Source organism: Tauraco erythrolophus, chromosome 17, assembly GCF_009769465.1.
Source record: "Tauraco erythrolophus isolate bTauEry1 chromosome 17, bTauEry1.pri, whole genome shotgun sequence".
Lineage (NCBI taxonomy): Eukaryota > Metazoa > Chordata > Aves > Musophagiformes > Musophagidae > Tauraco > Tauraco erythrolophus.
The window spans coordinates 1,222,600-1,248,864 of NC_141481.1; the positions used below are offsets into that span (position 1 = coordinate 1,222,600).

The following is a 26,265-nucleotide window of genomic DNA, read 5'->3' on the forward strand; positions in this document are numbered from 1 at the left end:
AATCTATTTTTTTTTTTTTGCTATTGCACATGCAGTTGCTCAATACAGTGTACCTCAAGGTATTTCTGAATATCTCATAGAGCATTATTTCATATAAATGTTTTCAGTATGTGGTTATGTTAATAGTATGCACTCAAATCCTGCTCTGTGTGTAGGCTGCATGTGTTGTGTTCTGCAAATGGTAAGTCAGAATGAATCACAGGCCATGGGCTCACCTTATCCGAGCTCTGTATTGGCAGTTGCACTCAGTAGCCTTTGGAATAAACTGAGCTTTGTCCTTCTTCATTGTCTGAGTTGAGGCATTAGTTCAGGTAGACTTCACTGACCTTTCCCGGGTAAAGAATAGCCTACAATTATCCAGAGGACAGCAGATTTGTTTGCCTAATTATAACGAGGTTTAATAGGGTTAGAAAAATAGATTTAATTCAGATAAGAAGTTTTCTCCTCAAGAAACAAAAACATTTTGCCCTTTTCAGGCCATCAATCTTAGCAGAATACTGTCATCACTTTCTGTGTTACGTGTGGAGGATCATTGCTTCTTTTATCTCACTCCGCATTTCTTCTTCCTTTTTTCTCCTTTGGTTTTTACAGGGTAATCAGGAAGCTACAGCACCTCCTGACACAATGGCACAGCCTTATGCCTCAGCCCAGTTTGCTCCACCTCAGAACGGTATCCCTGCAGAATACACAGCCCCACATCCTCATCCAGCTCCAGACTACACAGGCCAAACCACTGTTCCAGAGCACACGTTAAACATGTACCCTCCTGCTCAGACACACTCCGAACAGAGCGCAGCTGACACAAATGCACAAACTGTCTCCGGCACAGCCACAGTAAGTCAAGGTTTCAGCTATTTCTAACGCAGTATGTTTCCAGTTACACGTGTATTTATTGATAACATTTATTCTTACATTACACTTAATAGTTTTGCACTTTTAGTGCAAATAGTCTGTGTTGGGATTAGAGACCATGTCAAGGTTGGAAGTCTCTCAACGTTTATCGTTGAACTCAGAGAATATAATTTCGCTGCTTTTGGAGCCTCATAGTAAGTGTGGGAGCTTTGTAGAATCTGTAGTTTCGTTTTCTACAATATTAGACAGATAAAATGATTAATAGCAAGCCCATGAATCATGTTATAAAGTTTGATTAAGTCCAATATGGAAAAACATTGCAAAAGAGTGTTTGTAAACATTCTTATAAAAAACAACAACAACAAACCAACCAAACAACAAACCAGACTAATTTTTTCGGTTTTAATGACCTCTGTTTTTTTGGCACTTCTGCATAGCTTTTCGTATAAGCATTTGTTGAATGATACTGTATTGAAATTACGTGTGGAACTGTGCGAACGAGTATTGTGAAGAGCATGTCTGTAACACTGTATGTCCTAGGGAGCTTGTTTGTGCAGCCATTGCCAAAGTGGTGTGTGGATCTGTGCTCAACAGAGCAGAAATGGTAGGCTTTCCTCCTATCTGATTTATATATGAAGTTCTGAAGTGTCATGAATTATGCAAGAGACTCGTAGAATGGCCCTACCTTGTGATTTAAGTCACAAATTTCACACATTGATAGTTTAGTGCTTCTGTCTTAATTCTAGGTTGGGACTCAATATATCCAGCGCCAACTGCTGGCAGCTTTCTGAGCCATCAACCACCTGCATTACACGTGTGGAATCTAGCACAGAACAGACAGCACACTGCATTTTGAGCATGCACCTGGAACATCTCGACTGCCTGTGCTAATCTTTGCCACAACTGCGTTCCATGCTTCATCTTCCCTGCCTTTCCTCCTCTGGCATATATCCAACCTGAAAAGTTTCATGTGTTAGGGCAAGAGGAAAGGGAAAGCACTTTCCCTTGAATGAGCTGTTCTGAAGATTTATGTTTATTGCCATGTCACTAGTTTCTTTGTATGGGTACGAACATGAAAGAATAGCAAAAGCACCAAAGCATATTTCTTGCTATTATCATGGAGTTGTCCTTGTGAATTAGTTACACCGTTTTGTGAGTTTTGCAGTGAAATATTTCAGTGCTTTTATTTTTGACTTGATAACTTCTTATTGACCTGATTGGGCCTATGGTCTAGTAGTGTGAGAAAGTTTAAGTTGAAGAGCAACCTGTTTACTTATATCTCATAGTATTCTTTGCAGATCTACAGCGTCCTCGCTTATTCATCTCTTTGTTAAGTTAACTTCATGGTTCTTTCCAGCTTTTTCAGTTTTCTTCCATAATCATTTTTGATTGTTGTCAAACTCTTGTCATGTGTCATTGGTTTAGAGCAGGAACCCTAAACTGAATAGCTACTCCAGGAGAGACTGGATATTGACTAAAAATCCAGTCTTTCCTACTGTTCCTGTCTCATTCTTTTTATGTTCTGTTATTTGGCTTGCTCTTTTGACCACTGCTGCACACTGAACAGTCCACTGTGGTGCCCAGCTCAGCCTTTTCATATTTTGAAACTATTGGTCTGTTTGCCATTCAGTTCTGAAGTAAAAGCCTGTCAGTGCTAAAATCAAGGGTAGAACACCTGCCGATGCAAGTGGGACAGGAGCTCATCCCTCATCGTTTATTGCTTTCAGTTTATTGTGTTTCCTTACCCTTTTTTGATTTTTCAGTGTGAAGAATTATTAGTCTCTCTATCAGAAAAGTCAGGTATGCGTTTTTCCCACATCTTCCATGGCAAAGGCTGATGGAAAGAAATGATTTGGATTGTCTCCAATGCCCTTAACTTCTTCGAGTGCTCTATTCAATCCCAACTCTAGCAAATCCAATGATTCCCTTGAAAGTTTCTGGCTTCTGATGTACTAATAGGCTTTATTATTATTTGGTTTTGTATTATCCTTGCCATCTACTCTTCTTATTTATTTTTTTGCCTTCGTAATATCCAACATACATTTTACCTGTCATACACTTTCTCCTTTCTGGATCCACATGGAGTGAATTTCCATTCTCTGAAGGATAACACTTCAGTTCCACTAACCTTTTGTATTTGGGGAATACAGTACAGGTTTTTTTCCACTTTTTATTTTGTATCCTTTTCTTGCCTTCTTATTTCCTTTCTTACAGAGAAATTCACATAACTTTTTGAAGTAGCTCCCGTGCTGTTTGTAAAGAATCAGATTTTCTTACTTTTGAGTATTTTTGAGAAAGTTCTCTTTTGTTTTTTAAATACGCTTTTTTTTTCTAAATTGCAATTCTATAATGAAAGTTGTGGATACTATCCCTCCCTGGAGAGCAGTGCATTGAAAATACAAGTTTACAAGATGTATCTATGGATATTGTTTAAAGTAGACCTGACGTTTAACATAGTACTCACCAGTTGGTTTTACAAATTTACGGTCAAATATTGTTTGCACAATTTAATTATGGTTACGTAGATCTAAAATCTGTTATGCTGCGTCTCATTAGCATTGCACTTAACGTACTGTAGAGACATTATAAATAGGTATATGCAGATAGATCCCAGGCAGATTTGACAAGGGCTTTGTAATATTATGAGGGTCCAACTGTGTACATCTCTCTGTAGGTTTAATAATATATGTTTTTATTATAAACTAGAGCTTCAATAGCACTGTGTCGACATTGTACATGGTCTTTATTGTTGAAGGAAAAAAAAAAAAAGTTTCTTTTTGGTTCCTGCTAGCTTTCTGAATAGTTGGTTTCCAGTCTTAAAGAATCTTAGGTGTTACTGATGTGGGGACATAGTGGCATTTGTTTGGTAGGTTCCAATGTTTTTACCTGGTTTCAATAAGCTGTACCACATGCGCTTAAAAGAAGATCAATTGGTCATCATTCACAAAAGAATCCTGTCGTGATTAATGTAAATTAGGCTACTGGAGGCAAGACCAATTCTTGAATTTTCTTATTCCCATGCATATTTATATAGATGTGAAGTTGGATATACCACTCAGAAGGGATCTTAAAATTTTGAAATATGAATCTAGTAAACTGCAAGGCAATTACCTAATTTGTAAAACTGCTACCAGAAGTGACTTAACTTCATCCAGGAAGGGCTTAATTCACGCTGAGGCTAGACACATGCTCTGGCTTTCTCTGTGTCTTATTTTCTTTCTTTTTGTCTGAAAGAGTCATATACTGAAGCTAGAGCTCACGTTAGATCTAGTGCAACCTAAACCCTAATAAAGATATAAATAATAAAGACAAAATAAAAAAGGTTCTATGCAACTTCTCTTGAATCCTTTACTGCAACACAGTGTGATCCTGGCCCAGCTGGAACCGCTGTCAGCATCCTCATTTGCTGCAAATTGAACAAGATTCCGATCATCAGTTTTATTGCAGGTTCACAATTTTATGCACAGTGTGGAAAGTCTGTAGACTTGGTTTCCTTATGAGTAGAATCTATAGGCTCTAGTAAAAGTTTCCTGTGCTGTCTTTGGTCTTTCAGAGCCTTTTAAAATGGGTGTAAAGTACTACCAAGCCCAAAAGACAGTGCTTTAAACCGACTTTGAGTTGGTGCGGGACACTAATGAATACAGCCTTACAGAATGTGTGCTGTTTTCTATATGCTGTGAAAGCAGACCAATCTGATCAGAAGAGAATGTATGCTTTTCTTTGAAACTAAAACATTTTGTTGAAAACTTAATATGAAGGGATCCTTTTTTTCCTCTTGGATTTTACTTTTTATAACAAAACATTGCATGAACCCTTTCATACCTTGCGCTTCTCCAGGGAGCACACATAATATCTGACTGTAATGCACTGGATATCTTTTGTCATTTGTAGCACTGACTTTCTGTGGACTTCCAACTTGCTTAGGCATCTCCCGTGTCAAAAACCATGCCGTTTCCCTTACACGTTTCTCTTAGTTCAGTTCCGAAATTATTTTCAGTTAAAGAACATTTTCTTGCTTGCTTTTGCTTGAATTGACTAAGAAGCACTTTTAAAATTGCAGTTAAGAAGTGTGGAATGTTCTGATTTTGTTATGATTTTACTTCTCTGCATGTTATGCTTAACTAGTGCAAATATAATTTAATGGACATTCATTTAGCAGTGAAGATGTGGGATTAGAAATGCTCTTATACTTCCAAAAAGAGTATTTCCTAGGGAAATTTTTTTAATCTATTATTTTGATAAAATAGTGTAAAACAGTATTCTGTTAGGGTAACCAGTGGACATAAGATTGTATGTAATTGCTAACTTTGTATTTTGATGCTATGAAACAGGAGAAAATGTACAGGATGAAAGGAAAGTAAATATTTAAAGACAGGATGATTTAGCTGAAATAATACAAAATCATCTGTAGGTAATAAAATACTGTCAAAAGTTACTTTGAGTCTTCTCTGAATAATATGATTTTCATCTTTTTAGATCAATATGTTTGTTTAACTTTAATCAAGGAAGTAGTCCATCTGAGTATATGCATGATCAATACTCATCCACTACTGGGTTTTTTAAGTGCTGGTAGACTTTTGGAGTCACATAGCATCAAACATGCTTTTAGTCATTAACAAAAATAGTAAATTGCTTCTTTCTAGAAGGATGGATCAATGAGAAGCGTGTTACAAAGTTATGGTAAAAGTAACATGTCTGATGACTTTGCAGAGTGGTTTTGAGCGTTAGGTTAAATAGTTACATATTTTAAACTGAGACAAACATTTGATCATTTTCTGAAACATGAAATCACCTTTCGCCTGTGTACATGTATATACACAAACGGATTGTACATAGATAGTTCTGAGAGTAAAACTCGTTCAGTTTTTGCCTGTGGTTTTTATGCATGGCTTGTGTTGATGGCAGTGGGAGATCAGTATGTAAATACAATAGGCTTTAACGGGGCATGTGTAAGAAAGCAGAAAATAGTTTTTCCTATTCCTAGTGTATTATTTTAATAATTGAAGTAAATATCATGGTATGATAAAAACTGAACTTGTAATAAAGGTCTATGGTATATGTATGTGCGTGTATATGAAAAATATTCTGCACTAAACTTAATTCTAATTTTACATTAGAGAAAAGTTGAAGTTTTGTGCAGTGTTTCTGCCTTGGACTGTAACTTCGCCAGATTTCACAAGCTGAAAAGCCTTGATAAGTTGTGTGCTTGGATAGGAGTCCTCGAGGAAAAATGGAGTTTACTTGGAGTGTTGGTGATGCAGTGTGTAGTGCTTTTCTGTCTGAGGTGATTCTGAATCAATACCCAGCATGGCATTAGGGGATGCAGTGCTGCTCAATTTCTGTAGAAGACATGTAGTGCAGAGGTGTGGGTTCTCTGTGATTGTTGAAAGATGGAGAGGTATTTTTTCCATAACTCCTCTGTTACGACTAAATTTCAGCTTGATTGCTACCAGAAGTCCTCCTGTAGCATCCACTGAGCTTGATACTCTTCTGTGTGAAAATAATTGATATACTAGGTGCTGTTGTTATGGTTTCCCTGCTTTACCTTGAAGATTGAATGATTTGTAAGTTTGACAGTTTCTTTTCTTGGTGTTAATTATGTCCAGGTTAGAGCATTCTTTAGTCCTGTTGCAGAGGCATTATCTTAGGGATTTGGAAAGGCTTAGCGGTACTCTGGACTGAAAAATTATTTACTGTGTTGAATGTGGTTGTTTTAGGGAAGAGAAAGATATACAACCTTTGTTGATTTTTCTTTTTTTTTTTTTATTTTATTTGATGTGTCTGTTGTGCTTTTTAATTTGGGTAAGAAAGCTGACAGTAGCAAGCATTTATAGTAAGGTACTTTAGTTCATTGTCTAAGCCTGCAGGTGAGTAGATTTTTACAACAGTTATCTGCAGCATATTTCTATTTTTTATTAGCTCTTTTTCCTACTCTGTTCTTTATGTAAGTGATTGGTGTGGGTTTTGGGGTTTTTTCCTCCTTTCTTTTCTCCCTAACACTTAGTTCTTCTCCTCCTCTCCTACTGTTTTATTCCTGGTCTGTCCATCTTCTGGGGTTGTGGGATACATTAGCTGTTCAAAGAAATTCTATTCCATATTAAACAGCGGGCTGTATTCTGCTCAATTCAGAGGTGTCCATCAGTCATTCTTGTTCTTATAGCAGCATGTCATTGAAGTAGAGGTGTTTAAAACAAAGTTCCCTGTAATTTGCTGGTCCATCATGTAACTGTGGTTGTGCTTGTTACCCTTGAGGTGAGCTTCCTTAAGTCCAACATACCAAGTATATGCGCAGTGAGTGGGACACTTGTCAGTGCTGCTGAGCTCAGCTGGTGTTACCTTTGTCTCTGCATGTTCTGCTTTTGCCTCGCAGGGTTTCATAGTGCACCTGGGATGCGGATCCTGGAACTGCCTCTTGTGGTTTGGGAAGAAAAAGTGACTGGCTTGCCTGCATGTGTAGTTCTGTCTGGAAAGCACGCAGCGCAGAATGACAGTGCAGATAACCATGCCAATCATTTCTGTAGGCAGTGGCACTCAGAGGGCTGTGCTCCCCCTGCAGAGGAGCTGGGAACTTTTCACCACGAAGCAGCTGTCTTGCAAGTCAGATTTCCCCATGGATTCCCCCCCTCCAACTGCTATCAATGACCCAGTTTTTATTCTATTTCAGTTCCATTTTTTTGTCTATAGATGTTTGCCACCAGTATGCTGGATAGTTGATAACACATTGACAATTGTTACAACAGTATTTATTCATCTAAATCATGCCCTGCTGGTGTAGGCTATTGTATCAGCATGGTATACTATTTCACTTATACTACCTATTATATTTGATCCCAAATGCTACTTGGAAGAAATGTTTCAAGGAGCTTGCTTCAAGACCCCGAGTGCTTCAGAGCTGCAGGAGCAAGCGACCTGGTCCAGCTCCTACTCTATAGTGAAGAGATCAAAACTGACATCCCAGTAGATAACGCAATGCTGTGGTAGTTTGGTGAGGCACAGTAATGACTTGTGATGATAGGTGTTATTACTTCTAAGAGGGTTCCTCGCTGAGAGCCCTGCGTGTAAACTTTGTAACTGTGCCCCAGGTGTGTTTCTTTGCTTATGCTGAGGAATAGCAGGAACATATTGCTCACTTGAGCAGCCATATGTGTCAGTGCATGCTCTAAAATAGGTTCTTCTCTAGGATATGCAGAACCTTAAACCAACTGGTTTTTAGGATAACGCTGTTGGTATTCTCATTTGTTTTGCTTGGTGAGAGGGTAACCACCTTTTTTTTTTTTTCTTGTGTTGCTAAGTTTACTTAGGCTTTCCTCCTAGAAAGTACGTGTTATTCTGTGAGCGGGTATCTGATGTGAGGAGAGCAGCTGTTACACTGCCAGGCAGTTGTGCCGTGGCACACTCTTCAGCATGTCTTGTATTCTTCTGAAATCTCAGTGGCTGATCCTTGTGATTTAGGTATCACCTCGGCTTCTTTTTCCTTTTGATTCTCATAGCAAGAGGGATTGCAAAAGTGAAATTGAAACAAAAGTCATAAAAATGATTGTTCTGGGTTTTTTGAGATACTGTGATTTTAGGTTCCTCTCATGATTTTTGAGTGCTTGAAATTGGTGAAATACTAAAGCTGAAGCTTCTCCCCCAAAACAACAACAAAAAAAAAAAAACAAGGAGAGAGCAATTGCACAATACTACTTTGAATACTCCTCTGAATGTTCATTGTGGAGCAGACTAACAGTTCTTAGCTCACTTGAGCAGGTAATTCCAGCCGACTCTAAGGCAGATTTAACACAGAAAACATTGCAGAGGTCTTTTCAATCACATTGTCAACCAGAGATGTAGTCATATTACTCCAACTTGAAAAGGTTTCTTCTGAAAAGCATTACAGTTTAATTTCTGATGTGCCAAGTTTAATTGACCAATTAAACAATTTAAGATTTTCTTCCAGCTTGGCCCTGAAACAGTTAACAATATTGGGGTTTTGAGTCGTCTTTTACTTTGTATTGTCTCTTGGGCTCTTTGCTTCTCTATACCAATTCTTTTATATGTTACATTATTGACTTTTTCTTCTCTCTATGCAGTCTAAGGTAGCCATGGCATCCAAAAGCTTTGGCTGTGCTTCGAGTTCTGATGTATTGAGAAAAACATTTGTTGCACATTCTGCCGAATAAACTGAGCATAAATTTCAAAGGGGATCTTGATATGATGAAATAGCTAATTACAACTTACTGTGTATTTGACCTTCTGCATCTTTGCTTCACATTATAACATGGTAATTAAAATTGATCCTTATGGGGGGATTTTTTTGTGAAAATTAGCTCTCATTTTCACTAAATACAGGAGTGGCTATGCTATGTTAGGTAAGACTAATGATGTTTTTCCATTCTCTTGTAATTGGCATGCAAATGGTAGTTAATGGTTTGCAGCTTTATCAGAAGTTGTCAATTCCTCCCTGCACCAACTCTTTGTAATTGCGATATACACTTGTGTATTGCCTGGAGTACTTTGTGCAAGGGCATGACGAGAATATGTTTGTAACTTCTTCTGATCCTTTGAGGTCCCTTCCAATCCCTAACATTCTGTGATTCTTGGTTAACCAGCAACATCCTTAGGTCCTTGCTTGCAAGAAACTGGCTGGCTGTTAGAGAGGTCAGAATGGTCAGGTAGCACAGGCAGATGGAAAACTACCAAGGTTTGTAGTTAAAGGCTATGAAGATCATTCAGATTGGCTTCCTCTTTTTGCCTTAAGTCATAAGGCTGAATTTCTATTCATAAGACAGACTTTGCCCAGGGTTGTGCAAGAGCTAAACTTATTCTCCGGCATGACTACAAAAGGATCTCGGTTAAGGATGACTTAGTGGCTTATTACCACCCAAATCCAACACTGAAAGTATTTTTTTCAAATCTTGTTTATACTCTCAAGTTTCCATTTGTCTCCCACACACCTATCTCTTCAGCTTTCCCACACACCCACCTACCCACTCACAGAATTACTTTAATTAAATGTTACTCTTGTGTGGGCTTACTGCTTCTCCATGCTTAATCTGTTCCCTTTCTAGGGTCAGTATGAAAGAATGATTTGCTTCAAACATTTGACTTGGCTATCTGTCAATATGAGAAAGACAATAGCGAGGCACAGCGAGCTGTCTTGGCTTAACCTGCAAACAGTCGAATCCATCTGTAAGTTCAAAGCTGGTTTATAGTCTACTAGTGACATGACAGGGTGAAATACACATCACAGGCAGAAGTAGTCAGAGGACAATTTGCTTATTAACTAGATATGCATTCAGGAAATGGTTAGAAGTCCTTCCATTCAGACTTTACTGGAAAAATAATTAGATTGAGCTAATTGTCTAGCACACACGTTGTGCTGTATTTGGACTTTCTCTGATATGCAGAAAGATTTGGGTGGTCATTTTAAATTGCACAGATCTAGACATTAAATGACCAATAATTTATTAATTAATTGTAGAAACAGCTAGAAATTCCAGATGAAGGGATAAGTAAGAGAGTAACCTGCTTTTGTTCTGTCTTGAATTGATCCTACGTATATATGGCGATTTCTTTACAAAAGTGTGGCATGGAAATAGTAATCTACACTTCAAGATACTTGCTGCAATTTGAGGAAGACCAGAATAGTGGGGGGTTTTCTGTCCTAGTTCTACGGCAAGATCAGAATGCAGATAGGAGACAGACTTTGGTTATGAAAGCAGGCACAGCCTCGTACTGCAAACTGCAGGTACCTTGTGTTTAAAGCTATTGGTAGGAACATAAGGTAACTGCCTTAGTGAATCTGAACTTCTTGGTATATAACTTTCTGATTTTGATATGAACATCACTGTTTAAAGAAAATTGTTTCTTCTTATTACTATGATTTCCTGATTTCTAAATCAAAATGCTTTAAAATGTATTTATAACATCAGTAAATTCGAACAATAATACATGCATGGATCAGTATCTTTATTTTAAAAATTCAGGTACTCTTAAAACTAGATTGACTCTTGCTGTCATAGGTTTTATTCCTAATTAAGACAGGTTATACTTTGCAGTTGCATCTTGTAACTAGACACTATCTAAAATAATGTACACATTTGATAATTTGTTAAAATATACGTTTATAGTAGAATGTCTCTACCAAAATGTAACACGCAGTTTTCCCACAGCAAAAGCAAAACCCGTGTTCTATTTCTCTTTATGTGAAACCTACTTAGTTTCTCTGTGTAAAATTGAGGTTCTTTCATGTTGATATGTGAACAGTTGTTAACTTCAAAAAGATAATGTCAGCTGATTAAAGAATAACTTGATCTTATTGGAGTTTTTTTTGAGATGTGAGTAGTCGCCATGTGCTTTGTGCTTTTTACTTATGAGATTTTACTTATGTGAAGGTGAACATTTGGTGACTTTGTTGGCACTATAGGGATAGGGGGTAAATATTTCCTACTATATTGAGAAGGTTTATATACATATATAAAATAATTGATAATTTTTTAAAAAAAGAAATGTGAAACCAGCTTCTGGTTTTGCTTGTTTATTTCCTGCTTTTAATCTTTGAGTGCATTTTAGTTGTTTTGTCTTTTCATCTTTACAACACTATTCCTTTTTTACAGTCTTCCTCTGGTTTTCCTTTTATGTTATTTTTCAATATGCCTGCTTTGTCTCTTCTTACTCTTTCTTCCCAATTTTTGCTTATTCCAAGATTACATAGCAGTTTACTATCATGTTTCCCTCCCAATAGGAGTTATAGCCAGCTACCGCTGATTTTAATGCGCCACGGAGAGAATATGTAATCTTCTGAAGGGAATATATAGTTGATGTGAAGAAAATACATGAATTCTCTGGTATTTCTGCATCTAGATTGCTACATCTTGCTGGTTCCAGACGCTTTTTCAGACAGTATCCCATGCAGTTGTGTTGCAGTATCAGCATATTGTGCTGCCTTTTTTGATTTAGAAAAGCCTCTCCAGGGCTTTCTGAGAGACCCCTCAGGCTATCTGCTGCTCTTGTGGAAAGCGGCTTTCTGCATGTCCTTTTCCAGTGGAGACCTCTTTAAATGTCACTCATTGAAACATTTGCCACTGCCATTGATCTTCTCTTCCCTTTCTGCCAACTGCCTCTGAACTACAGTCAGAGTCTTACCCCAGTATACAAAGTCCGAGATGCCTATTTAAAATCCGTCTCCAAATGGCAGGAGGATGTGTAAGCACTCTTCAGGTCCCTAACAGCTGCTGTAAGCAGTTCAGTAAAAATGCTTGTGAGAAGGAAGGGATTAGAGTGCTCATGTGGCAATTTCTTACCAGCCTCTAATAACACCTCTAGAAGTGGCAGACAAAGAACATGAAACTCTTTATTGATGGAACAAAAGACTTCAAAGATTGTTTGCCATTGAGGACATCTCAATCTTTATATATTGACTGATTGCAGATTCTGTAATAAGACTGGCACTGCCTCCCAGCTTCCTTGTAGCTTGAAAAGTAAAGATGGAGAGTTTCTCTTGCTATGCTTTTTTTGCTTTGGGTTGTAATTAAAGTACTTTTCTTTTATTCTCTGATTTATATTTTTTTAACAAAAGCAGCAGAATGCCTTCTGATTCAATCAAAAGAGAAGAAAGCATGATTACAATCAGCAAGTCTTTTCTATGCCTATTTTTTTTGTTGCTGTTATAAAATGTGCGTCAAAAGATGTCAACTATTTAATTTAATAAGGATTCACATAAGTTCCAGCTGTTTCAGAATAGTATCTAAATATTTGATTTGAAAACAATATGTGTACCAAACTGCAACATACTGCAGGCATGATCAGCCAGCTATCCAGAAAGATCTAAGTCTGTCTGTGCTAATTAGTGTTTGCAGATAAAGCTTCTGTAGTGGTAGCTTCAGTTAATAAAAGATCTTGTGGGTTATAAGCACATAATATGTGAGATGAGACGTCAACAAACTGAACAGAAACTATGTAAATTTACTATTTTCAAGTTATAATAATGCTGGGACACCAAATTTTGATTTTCATATTGATGTGATATGTTTTGTGATATGTTCGTGTTACAAAAAAATGTTATTGCTGCCCTTATTTAAAGAGATCTATTGCCAAAAATATAGTTATAAAACATCAATTTACTTAAAACATTTGAAAGTATTAATTCTAACATGAAATGATATTCAAGAATAATTTTTTCGTGTTTTTTCACTTGAGAAAAAATTAATAGTTTAGCACAGATAAATTTGCTTTAAACTTGTGCATTTACTTGCAAGTGTAGCAATTCTGTTGCCTATTTGCTGACAGTCCTTATTCTTTTGGTTTTAGGGATATGGAAATACTTGTGCTGAGAAGTACAGTTTCTCATGGACACATTCCCTCCCCTTCATTTCCTTTCTTACGTAGTTTTCAAGTACAGTGTTATCAAATTTAATGAAACAGATGCCGAGTTTCACCTCTGAATATTTGTATTTCCGTGTTCTCATACATAAGATTTCCCTTTTTTCTTTGAAGAAAACCAGCAGGGACAGGTGGCAAACTATCCTAACCTGGAGCAGCAGACACAGTGGAGCTTTGTTGTTTGTATATGAATGTCACTTTTTTCTCTTTTTAATATAGAATATATTCTAGTTTTAACAGTGTGTTTGGGAAAAAATATTAGATGGTGTTAAAAAGTAAAGGATATAAAAGAAAAATTAAAATCAGAAAAAAAGATGGCTTTTAAACAAATCGAAAAACTTTTATAGTAATCTCTTAAAGTGATGGGCTTAAAATGCATTGCGAGTAGCGGGGTTTTTAGGAAGCTTGCTTAAGTTCCTGGGTTTGTAAAGTTTCTTTATGATTTACAAAATCAAAAAGTCAAGTTGGAGGAGTAAACATGTTTGTAAAGTAGACCTTGAATCATTTCTAATGCATGAACATTGTTTGATACTCATGAGCAGGTGAAACTGTATGCCAGTGAATTTGCACCATGGCACACGGTACTTGAGTGACAAAATGAGGTTTTAACATCAGAGATAAGTCTTGCCAGCAGTCGTAACTGCAAGAGTTGTGTACTGGTGTTCATAATAGTCGAGCAGAACTGCTTACAAAGTTACTGGATTCAGGAACAGATACCTGCACAGTGGGGTCTTGAGTTTCTGCAGAGCTGCTGGGTGGTTGTGGTTGGATGCCCTTACGCTGCAAGATTCAGCCTTTGCTATGAGCTGATGGGTGACGTTTTATTTGTGATACGATTGAGACATCAAGCTTGTACTGAAATGTCAGTACTGGCCGGAATGCACAAAGATATGCAATGCAGACTGCTATTAGGGCTATTTAAAATTTTGGTTTGAAGGTAATCTTTGGCGTATACTTGTGGTTCTAAAGCTTTGGAACACGGCAGGCTCCACTCACTGTAGAACTGCTGAAGTTAACATGCAGACTGGCAGTGGATGTACTTGTGAAATGGCTCACGCATGCAATAAAAGCACTTTCACACCAGCACAAAATGTTGCTATTGGCTTCTTCCTGTCTCCAGCAAGCATTTCCAATTTTAGATTTTTCTTCCTTTCATTTTTGAGCTAGGCTCCCTCTTTTCTTTTTTTCCCCACTGAGTTGGAAGTGTTGCAGATCCGTTCCTTTGATCTCTCTGTTCTCTCTCAAAAGAAACTTGCAGCCGTTCCCATGTTACTTCTCTTTTTGCAAAGCAAAGTCACCCTTCCAAAGATTCTAATGTGTTTTATAGACAAAGCATGTTCCATCTAAGGTGCTGGTGTCTGAATCACTGATTCTGTTCTGTGCTTTCTAATGGTAAGAGCCAAGGTTTTCTTTTTTTATTGTTATTGTTACAGCAAGAGATATTTCTGTTTTCAATGCAGGTGTGGTTTTTGGTGTTTCTTTTTTTCTTTTTTCTTTTTTTTTTTCGCCAATATATACTTTCAGGACAGCAAATTTACTATATCCCATGTGTCCACCTTGGCCCAATGCTTCTAATTTTTTTGCCTGGAACTTTTATCCAGATGCAATTTGAGGACTTCAGATATTTGTCTGGGGTTTTTCAAAGTTAAGATTCCCAAATAGACTATTACATGCCTAGAAACAGCATATACTCACTGTGTGCTAGATGATATAGATGATGTTAATAATCCTAACTGTGCATGTGTAGCAAGTCTTGTCTATAGTAAAAATAAGTCATTTTGTATCTCACATTTCTGACTGAGAAATGTGGTGGCACTACTAGTCACGTATGCCCTGGCCACCCACTATATAAAATTGCTTTCTACTGTCTTCCGCTGTTCAATATCTCTATAGACAATCTTATTAGGTAGCAAACGGAATCTACTCTGAGTATCTCCAGTTTCCTTAACCTAAACTCTCATAAAGTATTGGCCCAAATTTGAGTAGCTTTCTAGTTAATTGAATTATTGATTTGACATGCAGATTTGACGTATTTCAGATACTGATCATTTAGACCTGCTAAATTTAGAACCAGCTAGCTAGCATAATTTAGGAGCTTGATTTTTTTAATTTATTTTAGTTGAACTTACTCTGTCCTATGCTTTCAAGCCTTTTGCCTTCAGTGGGAAGGAAGAAGGGCTTATACTCCTCAATGTTCAAGTTTGGTATTTTCGTCTATCCGTCTGTTTTCTTCCGTGAAGAATGATCCTTTGTCTTTATTACAAATAAAAGGAGACTTTTTGGTTCAGCATAGAGTTACTCATTATTACTTAAGACGTTCACAGGGAGTTGAGTGCATGTATAGCATAGTCATTACACGGGTATCAGAGTAATTATTTGAATTTAGACTAGACCTGAATCTGTTTTACAATTGATGCTTTAATGAGCATTACAAGCATACTCCATTCTTTTCTGGAAAGCCATGTGCCCTCAGGTGTATGTTCTTGCTTCGGGGACTGAAAAGAGAGGAAAGAGGCTGGCTGGTAGCACATTTGTCAAAGTTTGTTGCCCCTGCAACAAACTGGGTATTTACTACAAGAAGTTGTTCTTGATCATACTTTTCAGGTGAAGGAAAGGGAATTAACTAGGAAATCCCTGAGATTTAGTTGAAGGTGCTAATCCTTTGGGAACGCTTTATAACACTGTGCCCTACTGATCAAATGCAGCAATCAAATGCAGTATTTGCTCAGCAGTTTTCAGTAAGACTAGATATTTCATGCCAAATGTTATTTACATTATTTACAGGTGGCCAATTTGGTAAATTAAATAGTGCCCAGGTGATAAATGTGTTGCTCTTGCATTTGCTAAAATACCTTTGTACCTTGACCTTCTGCTGATAAGGTTTGTGAATATAATATCCTAGTGCATATTTAGGGCAATTTTATCACTAGGAAAGAGAGATTTGAGTGCTGTGAGGGCTTGAAGAGTTTTTTTTTTCTTTGTTTGCTGAAGTCTTATCTTAGTCATTCTGAATTCACTGTCACAGGAATTCACTGTCCACTCTGCTGTGTAGTAAAGGCTGAGTGGTAAATACACAAAATATCTGAAGGCTGATGTTAATGCTGCAGGGATATAAGATGGGAGTTCAGTGTTGTGCTGTACAAGCTTGTTGGTGCTGATGAATTACCTTGTCACAGAGACGTAACCAGTGTTACGAAATCTCACTGTGTTTTTCTCCCTCATAGAGATGTCACAGTGACTGAAGGAGGATGTACGACATGCTGGTTACTGCCTTAGGACCAGTATGCGTTGTTCCCTTTGGTGCAGCTGAGGGACTGCGGGATTTATATTACTAGCAGCTTGTCAGGGCACAAGGGAATCTACTGGTGCGTTATAGGGCTGCTCTAATCTGATTTTGAACACAAGGCGACCCTTTGTTTTCTCTAAAATTTCTAACATTTTACCCTACATGAGCGAAGTTGAATTGCGTTTCCTACCATTCTATGGGGTAGCACAAAACAATTTGAGATAGAGAGCTTACAAGCTTCTGACCTCAAGTGTTAAAGGTATTTAGATTTGGGAGTGGACTGTAAGACTGAGATATTTCTGAATGTGATGCTACTGCTTTAATCCGGTGAGATTATTTCTTTCTTGTTCAGTTTAAAGGATGATCCCCTCCAAGAATCTCATGAAAAGATTGATTTCATCCTTGTGACCATTTTGTGAGATTTTGTTGAATTACAATTATTGTTTTTGCCACTTTTACAGAGGAGCGACTAGCGTACAAGTAGTTTAAGTAACCTGCCAGAGGCAGATCTGTGACAAAATAGACTACAGCAGCTGACTGTCCTGAGCCCAAGTGTCTAGAGTGAGAGACAGCCTTTTTCCCATAAAAACCGGATGCTGTTGCTGAATTTCATTTTGAACTGGTGTGTGCTTTTGGAGCATTGAATAGATCACAGTCTGAGCTATACTTGTGTGAATGCTATGTTTCAGGCGTATGAATAAGGAAAAAAGTTGGTAAGATACTCTGTTACTTAGGAAATGTGTATTTTTTTAAAAAAAGGCAAAAGTCTACAGCTGGATTTAACTTTCAGACATACCATGCAGACCATGTGAAGCTAACATCTCTTCATCCAGCTGCAGCCCGCCTCGTGATCTGTGATGAGGGTAGGGTCTTTGCATGTGGTGGCATCTAGCAAGATGCATCTGCTCCTTTGCTTTGACATAGTTTCCAGCTCTCTTCCACAGAGGAATGGGATTGAGAAGTCAAAGATGGGGCATGAAGTGGTATGAGGAACATTACTGCTGGCAGCATTCATGGCAAAGGTCAGGTGACAAGGGTGTAAAAGTCCCTGTAGCAGGCTAAATATGAAGGCGTTCTGCTGTGTTATTCAGCTTTAAAAACACAGAGACCTGTGGCTGTGGCTGTCGAGAGAGGGAGACTGAAAATTGGCCTTTGACTTACTCAGTTGTTGAGTTTAAAAGCTACACTGCAAGTCTTGAGAAATCTGTAAGAAGAGTGGCAGGAGATCACAATATGGACAAGGAGCATGACTAGGATGGGGGGCAGGTGGCAGCATCTTGTTGCAGGAGGGCACTATAGAGAGCAAAGGACCTCAGCAACTCCTTAAACTATTCTGTCTGTAAAAAAGTTATTTATGTTTGGTGGGGTTTTTTTCTGCAATAAATGCAGCAGGCAAGGCCAGTAGTAATCTGTATCTCAGTATGATTGCTAGCAAGCAGAAATCCCTCAGAGGCTGAGACTGAGTTCTCGTTCTTCCAACCACTGCCCCTGTGTAAGTGTGCAGAAGATGGTAACGGAGCAGCAGATACCCTTTTTCCCTTCCTGTGGTTCTGATGCCTGTGGATGGGAGGATAATGCCTTACCCTGCCACACACCCCCAGTAGAGAGCAAAGAAATGACAGGTTCAGACAGGCGTTGTTTCTCTTGGATACGCTCAGCTTGTGCAGCGTGGTGTTTCTTAGACATAAATTTTATGAGAATGTTTGTAAGCTTACAATTTTGCCTTCCTCATGGTAGGTTTCGATACTTCACACTTCATACTGATTTGCCAGGAAAAATATTTGCAAGCAACACTGTGTTTGTGCGCTGTTTGTACAATGCATTAATCAACTGCAGGTTTTTCCTCACGTGTGGCTCTGCTTGTGGCATGGGGCCATTTAACACAGCATACGTACTGCCCGAATTGCGATATTTTGTGGAGGTTTTTTTGTTAAATACAGAGCATGATAGGTAGTTGGAGAATCTATGACTTCAGAATTGCAATGTTTCTTCTAACTGGAGTACCTCCATGTATTGTTTTGCTACGACACACTGTTGAATATTGCAGAAAGCATAACAAATATATGTTTCTAAAAAATGAATAAAATTTGCATGAGAAGGTTTTCTTCACATTGGCATGAGACCATATTTGAGGCATTTGGTAATTTTGTGTCTAGTTGTTTTCATGGATAGTGGAAAAATAGCTTTACTTTGCATTAATGTTTTTGTTAAAAATATGAACTGTATGCCAAAGTGATCTTAAATTCTGACCAAGGAACTTATAAATGTTCCTAAACAATGATAGCTAAAATACAGTGCTGTATATGAGCTTTCAGTTTGATAAATACTTACTTATGAGGTCATAAATACTTGAGGTACAAAAGGTTAATGTAGTGTGAAAGGCTGTAAAACACAGCGAGCAACCTGCTAGATCATAATGATGCATTAGTACCTTTCAGTATGAGTGCTGGTGGTGATAAAATCTTTGAGTTGAATTTATTCTGTAATACAAGAATGTAAAGCCAGAGTATCTTCATTGTGTAGTTGTACTTATCTTTTTGTATTTATTTCTTTGTAAAAAACAAAAAAAAATAGGCTCTCATCTCCTCATAAGTACTCACTGACTGAAAATTATAAAAAAATTTCTTTTTGACTAATATAATTTCTGAAGAGCATATGTCATAGGTGTTGTCTGTGTACTCAAGGTAAGTAATAAAATAAAATAATACTCTCTGATTTTTTTTTTGCCTTCTGTGTATTAATAAGTTTCCATGAAATAAATTAAGCAATAATGCAGGAAAGAAACAAAAGTGGTATAAATTCTGTAAAGCAGTAATGCAATTTACCTTTGAAGAGAAAGAAATACAGTGCTAAATTCACAAAGTGAGCTTTTACTGAATGATAACATTGCCTTTATCATAATAAACTATAGTATTTATCAGTCTTAGAAGTCTTCTACAGTTCGTAGTTCTCTCCAATGTGCTGATGCAGCTAATATTTCTCATTTAATATCTACCTCTGTGAAGTGTTAATTTTCATGCTTTGGTGATCATTGCTTTTTACTGAAGCAAATTGGTTCCTCTTACTCCTATATCAGAGCTTATGACAGATTAGGATAATTTTACTGTAATTAATCTTTTGAGTCAGTTCCACTCTTTTCAATGAAGTGCCATGTCTTGGCCAGGTTAAATTGAAGCAGTTAATAAAATCTCGAGTCAAATATGAAAAACTTTTATTTGCAGACTATTGATACTTGCTTTGAGCCTTGTCTGCTCTCTGGTTACAAAAGAAGTATTTTTCTTTCAATTTATTTTCTCAATGAATTACACTTGTGTCTGGAGGATATTAAATAGTTTTGAGGAATTAAACAAGAAAAATGTCTACGGGAAAATACTTGATACAGATACATCCATCTCTTAATGCAGAAGCCTGGTTATTTTTTTTATTAGTATTTTTAGATGTTGAAAATCAACTCTTTCTGTTCTTATTAAGATATAATTTAAAAGTCGATAGTGTTTGGATTGTGCAAATATAGCTTTAGTAAATCTCTGTAGATTATTGTTTTTAGTTCAAAACCATATTTAAATTTGCAAAGAACACTGCGAGCAGTTTCTGCTCTGGCAGAATTAGCACGGAATACCTGTGAGAGAACAGAAAGGAAAATATGCATCTTGTAAAAGCCTCCATAATGTCTCTGAAAATAATGTATTTCTTAACAAATGTTGAGATGGTTTATTTTATTTTGGGACAATTGGTCAAGCTAGAAATCCAAGTAACAAAACCCTGGTAGGCCAGTACATCAAGTTATGGATATATGACTCATCAAATGCCACTTCATATTAGAAAATACAGGATTTTGATGATAACACAAAAAAATATTATATATTATCAACTCATACTTGTGTATTAGGTTACGAGGTGTTCTGTGTCATACTTCTGGACAGAAACTTACTTTGTTTATTTTGCTTGTTAGGGTGTTTTTTTGCTATAATATTATCAGAGTCTGCATTACATTAAAGCAGCCACAGCTGTTCAGTCATTCTGATTGACTAGGTATATATTTCAAGAGTGCATCTTCCTTTTTTTTTTTTTAATTAAATATCCTCCTTGTGCTACAGTAATTGTGGATATTCTTAATAGAATTGCATGGGAGAAGTTAATTAACCTTTTATTCTTCCTTTTTATTTAAAGGAAATTTGAAAAAAAATCAATGACATGGTTTCTGATTTAATGCATGCACTTCACAATGTCTATTAGAGGTTCTTCACGTGAGTAAGTCAGGTGAGACAGAACTGCTTGTCTTTAGCTTACAATTCATTTCTTTCAGCTGAAATGTTCACCTGACATTCCAGTAGGGGAAGAGTGAGAGTCTTGAGTATATGCATTAATAAATGTATATTCTTCATGAATGCATATAATCTCATAACTGCAGTCGTTAAAAGTGAGTCTCATTTTTTGACCAGCTTTTCTTTCTTTTGTTTTGTAAATAATAATTAAAAAATCTTGTGATACTTTTTGTCTAGCTGTTAAGTGGTCAAGAGATGCACAGTGTTCTGGAGCAAATGAATTCTTTACTGAGATGGAAATGACCAAGACAGTAAATGTTATAATTTACAATTTTAGTTGTAAATCCATTTCCAGAGGTCCATAAAAGAGCAATTTTGACAGTATTTCCTTTAGAAGTAGAGGAAGGGGGAGGTGTTACAAAAGTAGACGATACTAAATGTAAATGCAATTCATGCCATGTTTCCGTGAGCTATTCTTTCATCTTTCTCTGGATGAAGTCAGTTTAAGTATTCTCAGCTTATTATATTTCTAAATGAGTTTTACTCTCAATAGCTGTTAATTATTGCTGTAACTCCTCTCATATTAGTGTCTAAGTTCTACTTGGAGAAAGAGATTCTTAATTCATCCTGAATAAAGTCTGTCTTTATAGGTTAAAAAAACCCTGTGATTTCCTCACATTCCTGAAGTACCGTATATACAGCATAGGCTTGGCTTGTCAAACTGCATGACCAAACCTTTTTTTTTTTTCCATAAAAAGTGGTAAATGCACTAAGAGTATTAAATAGAATAAAAATTCCATACCTAGAAAAGAACAAAAAAGAACTATGAAATGGTTTCTTTTGAATATATTTTAGATTACCAAATGTTTTTGTTGTAGTTTAACCCAACTGGCACCAAACACCACTCGGCCGCTCACTTACCCTCCCCTGCTTCTGGGGGATTGGGGGAGAGAATCTAGGAGGAAAAGGGAAGGAGACTTATGGGTTGAGATATGAACAATTTAGTAGTTGAAATAAAATTAAAAATTATAACGATAATAATATATACAAATGAGTTATGCACAATGCAATCGTTCCCCACCTGCTGGCAATGCCCAGCCTGTTCGTGGCTAGTGATCCCGAAACAGAGAAGTCCTGAAACAGCAATCCCAGAAAAGAGAGAGTGAGAGCGTGCTTCAGCATGCTTCCCAGACAGTCCTCATCTAGATACTGAGCATGACTCTGCGTGATATGGAATATTCCATTGGGCAATTTGGGTGTCAATTCTAAACCTAAACTAAAATCCTAAGCTAGGAGTTGTGGATCTATTGCTTCGGCTGTGCTCACTCCCAGCTTGTTGTGCACCTGCACACTTGGCAACACACAGGAAGTTGAAAAAGTCCTTGATGTCTTAGCAATAATTATGAACATCAGTATGTTACCAAATCCCATACTAAATCCAAAACACAGCACTCTTCTAGCTACTAAGAAAACTAATTCTACCCCAGCCAAAACCATTGAAGCTAAACATACCGGAATGTCCCTAAATCACTGTAGAAACTAAAAATCTGGTTGGTTGAGGTTATATACAAGTTAGGGAGACAAGCTTTGGTTTAGAAGCAGGTTTCAAAAAAATAACTGAAAAATATTTTCTCTTTTTCCAGTTTCAATCCACTAGCCAACATAGATGGTTGACTTGTAAGGATTGGTGGGGCTTTCTTTTGCAGCATAGGTTTGAAATAAAATGAAGAAAATGGAAAAATAATTCCTTAAATTTCATGAAAGACTGGCTTTGGGATATCAGAAACTGGCATTGTTCCCACAGAGAGTGGTGGCTGGTAAGCTGACTGTGTGATGGACATCTGGCATTAGTATTCTTTTTTTGGTTTTTCTTAAGTTATGTTCCTTTTTTCTTTTAATTGGCAGGAAATAGTAAAGCAGATTCCAGTTGTAGTTCAAGGAACCTGAGAAGCATTACAGCTTATAGTTATTAATATGTGAAACAAAGTGTGCGTAGAGAGACTTCAGTTATGTTACATAGGTTCAGGGTAAATGTGGGAAAGGAATACAATAAAACTCCTAAGAACTAACAGATGATGCAGTAATCATGATTGCACAAAAAGGAAATATATAAATAATATCTTTACTTATGTTCATAGTTATAGCATTATACTGTATACTCGATATATGCATAAAGAGAACATGCGAGAGGGGACTATGGAAATCTTGTCTATACAAGTGAGATGTAAAGGGAAAATGGTGTAACCCTGCAAATGAATGCACAATAAGGAACGTGATTATGCTGAAGTGCCTTCCTGTAGCTGTAAATTCTTCCTCCCTGAAGAGTGTCTAGTTTATTTGGGTTATGACCATCAGATGCTAGATGTTGTAGAACAGTGATGGGAAAAGATGACGTACAGTTGTCATTTGCTAGTGGTGTGTTTACATAATGTTTATTCTACTGCGATTTCAAGCAAAGGTGCAAAGGCTTGTATTTTTCTGTGTTTAAGAATTTGTTTCTCTTTTGCACAAAGTCACTGAAAATGTGGTTCTCAGTGTGTATGGGATATTTTGTATACCTCAGAAAGTACCTGGGCACACTTTCTACATTTGTAATATTCCTGCAAGATCACTGTGAAGATTAACAAGCTGTACAAATTCTGACCACTTTTCAGTATTGTGAGGATTGTCATGAAGCACTAAGCATGATGGCAGAAGAGAAAAAAGGGATGTCCTGATTTGATTTTTTTTAAAATAAATACTTTTTTTTTAAATGCAATGCCTGCAAGACCCCCTAACAGATGTAGGGGAAGAGTATTGTGGAAGCTATGTGTTCCAAGACAGTGAAGTACTTTTATGAAATAACATATGTTGGCGTATATGATGGAGGAAGGAATGAAAAGCCATGTCTTTACAAATGCATAAATATATGTAGCATAAAACCAAATAAGAATTCACTGAAAAATAACCCCACCTGTACTTAGAAAAGGATATACAGAATATTTTAAGAGCTAATCCCAGCATATTTCAGAAAAATCACATTCCCTCTTGAGGTATTGGAGAGAACTTTTTTTGAGGGGAAGCTTTGCTGAATAGTTGCCTTTCTTGTGTTTTGAAGTAATTGATGTCAGATACTGGATCAACATAACCATTTGCATCATTACATTTGTGAAGCCTGGTATTCGAAACAGTACTTTTCCAGAAGAAATAGTGTGTGCAGAGAATGGAAGATTGGCCCAGATAATTGCAATGAGCAACTCGTAACTGTTACTGATATTTTTAGAATTTTTTGTTGTGTGGGTTGTTTCATACAAGTAACAACTTAACTAATTTTTTCTCACTTGTTTAGTCTAAACTTCTGTTTGAAAAGTAACTCCAAATCTCCTTATTATTTTATTACATTATAAACACATCAATGATATAAATGGTGTTTTCTTCAGTTAGTAAATTAATTTTTTCAGAGATCATGTGGCTTAGAAATTACATGTTGTATTCTTTTTCTTCATATACACCCGCAGCAGATTTGTGAACCAAGTCATGTAAGTTTGAGCAGCATTCTCAATACGCAAAGCTGGACAAGCGCAAATGAAGAATTATCAAAACAAAATGACTTGACGTCATTAAATTTGAGGGCATAAATTTGGTCTGCAGAAAATTTATTGTTAATTGAAGTATTAAAAATAAAAGAGCCTATTAAATGCAGTACTATTAAATAAAAACATATTGATTAAAGTGAGAAACTATGAGTTAGAAAAGGAGAATCAGTCTGTTATCTAAGAATAAAATGCATTTATGTGTGTAATTTGCAGAGCACTAATTCCTGTCAAGCAGGAAGTTTTCGTCCATCCAAATTAAGATTTTTTCCTCACTCCCTTCTTAGGTCTTCTAGCTTGGCATGTTGTTTTCTTACTGGCATCAGCCCTTCTGAATCGATCCTTGTCGGGGCCCTTACCAGCCCTGCTCAGCCTCCCCTGGGCTTCCCAGCACATCCCCACCCCTGGCCCAGGAGCTCCCTCTCAGTTCGTTCCCCGCTCAGTGACAGTGTAGGAGCACTGGTCTGCGGCTCAGGCTCAGCCCTGCCCTGCTGGGCCATGGGACCTGCTCACCTGGGCTCTGACCTGCTGATTGACGTCCTGTTCTGACCTCAGACCTGCCCCATCACTGCGTACCTGCCTGCCGCTCGCTGGGCTGTGTCCAAGCTGAATATCAGCACTGGACCTGATCTTGATTTGCTGACAAATCAAGCAGGATCAACTAAAATAGGTTGCTCAGGACTGTGTCCAGTCGGGTGTTGAATACCTCCAAGGATGGAGCTTCACAAGCTCTCTGGGAAATTTGTTCTAGTGCTGGATCATTCTCACCAGAAATTGTTTTCCCAGCATCTAAACAGAATGTCTTGTACTTCAGCTTTTGCTCATTGCTCTTGTCCTGTCACTGGGCACCACTGGCAAGAGTCTTAACTCCTTCATCTTTACTCCCTCCTGCCAGATATTTATGCACATCGATAAGATCCTCCCCCCCCAGCCCCGCCAAGTCTTCTCTTTTCCAGGCTGAACAGTCCCAGCTCTCTGGTTCTCTCCTTATTTGTCAGATACTCCAATCCCTCGCACATTGCTGACTCGTATTCTGTTTGTCTTCCAGAAGACTCCCATGTGTTTTTCTGCAGAGCTGCTTTTCAGTCAGTCACTCCTCTGTGCATGGGGTTGTTCTTCCCCAAGGGCAGGACTTTGCGCTTGCCTTTGTTGAACTTCATGAGTTTCCTCTTGGCCTATTTCAATAGCCTGTTGAGTTCCCTCTGCACGGCAGCACAACCCTCTGGTGTATCAGTTACTCCACCCGGTTTTGTTTCAACTGTAAACAATATTACTAGGCTGAGTCCCATTTCTGATAATTCCAGAGAAGCTGAAATTCTGTAATAATGGCTAAGGGAGCACAGCTGTAACAACCTGAACTGATTCCCGAAGTCAACTACAGATGGCGAAACTGTTTGAGGCTGTTATGGCTGATGGCTTCTCTGTACAGATGTTAGATGAAAATAGGTATATCCTGACTAAGGAATTTCTAGTTGCTAGACAGCTAGATTTGATCTGGTAATTTTAAACCCTTGACAAATTCATTGAACCATCCAATACTCTGTAGATTTTTTTTTTTTTTTTTTTTTTAAAGTGGGACAAGGGAAGGAAGAAGGGATATTTTCTAAAACTTTAAATCCTCTTCCACATTCATGAAAGGAAAGCATTGGATGAACTTGAAGAGAAGAATGAAAAAGTCTACCTCTGATTTACATAAAGCAAAACATTCTGTGATGTGGAGTTATCTGACTTTGGGCCAGCGGAAAACCTGGGGCAAAATCCATTGACCGTGATAGTGCATCCAGTGTTCTATAGGAAGGATGGCATCAGAGAACGGCCACACGGACATGCTTTTCGGTTCAAAACGTTGTATCTCTTGAAATGCTGCTTGTGTTTGGTTGCAACATGCTAAATATATGAGAGTACCAAACATAACCAATAAGAAAAA

The 26,265-nt window shown here is 37.4% G+C and overlaps 1 protein-coding gene across 8 annotated transcripts in view; it reads left to right on the plus strand.

The window, feature by feature from the left end:
* RBFOX1 (RNA binding fox-1 homolog 1) overlaps positions 1 to 26,265 on the plus strand; it is a 284,067-nt gene that overhangs the window by 142,357 nt on the left and 115,445 nt on the right. For all 8 annotated transcript variants that reach the window (XM_086622420.1, XM_086622424.1, XM_086622427.1 and 5 more), the window contains exon 2: positions 592 to 834. In XM_086622420.1, the coding sequence (XP_086478546.1) occupies positions 592 to 834 (243 nt within the window). The remainder of the gene's footprint in view (positions 1 to 591; positions 835 to 26,265) is intronic.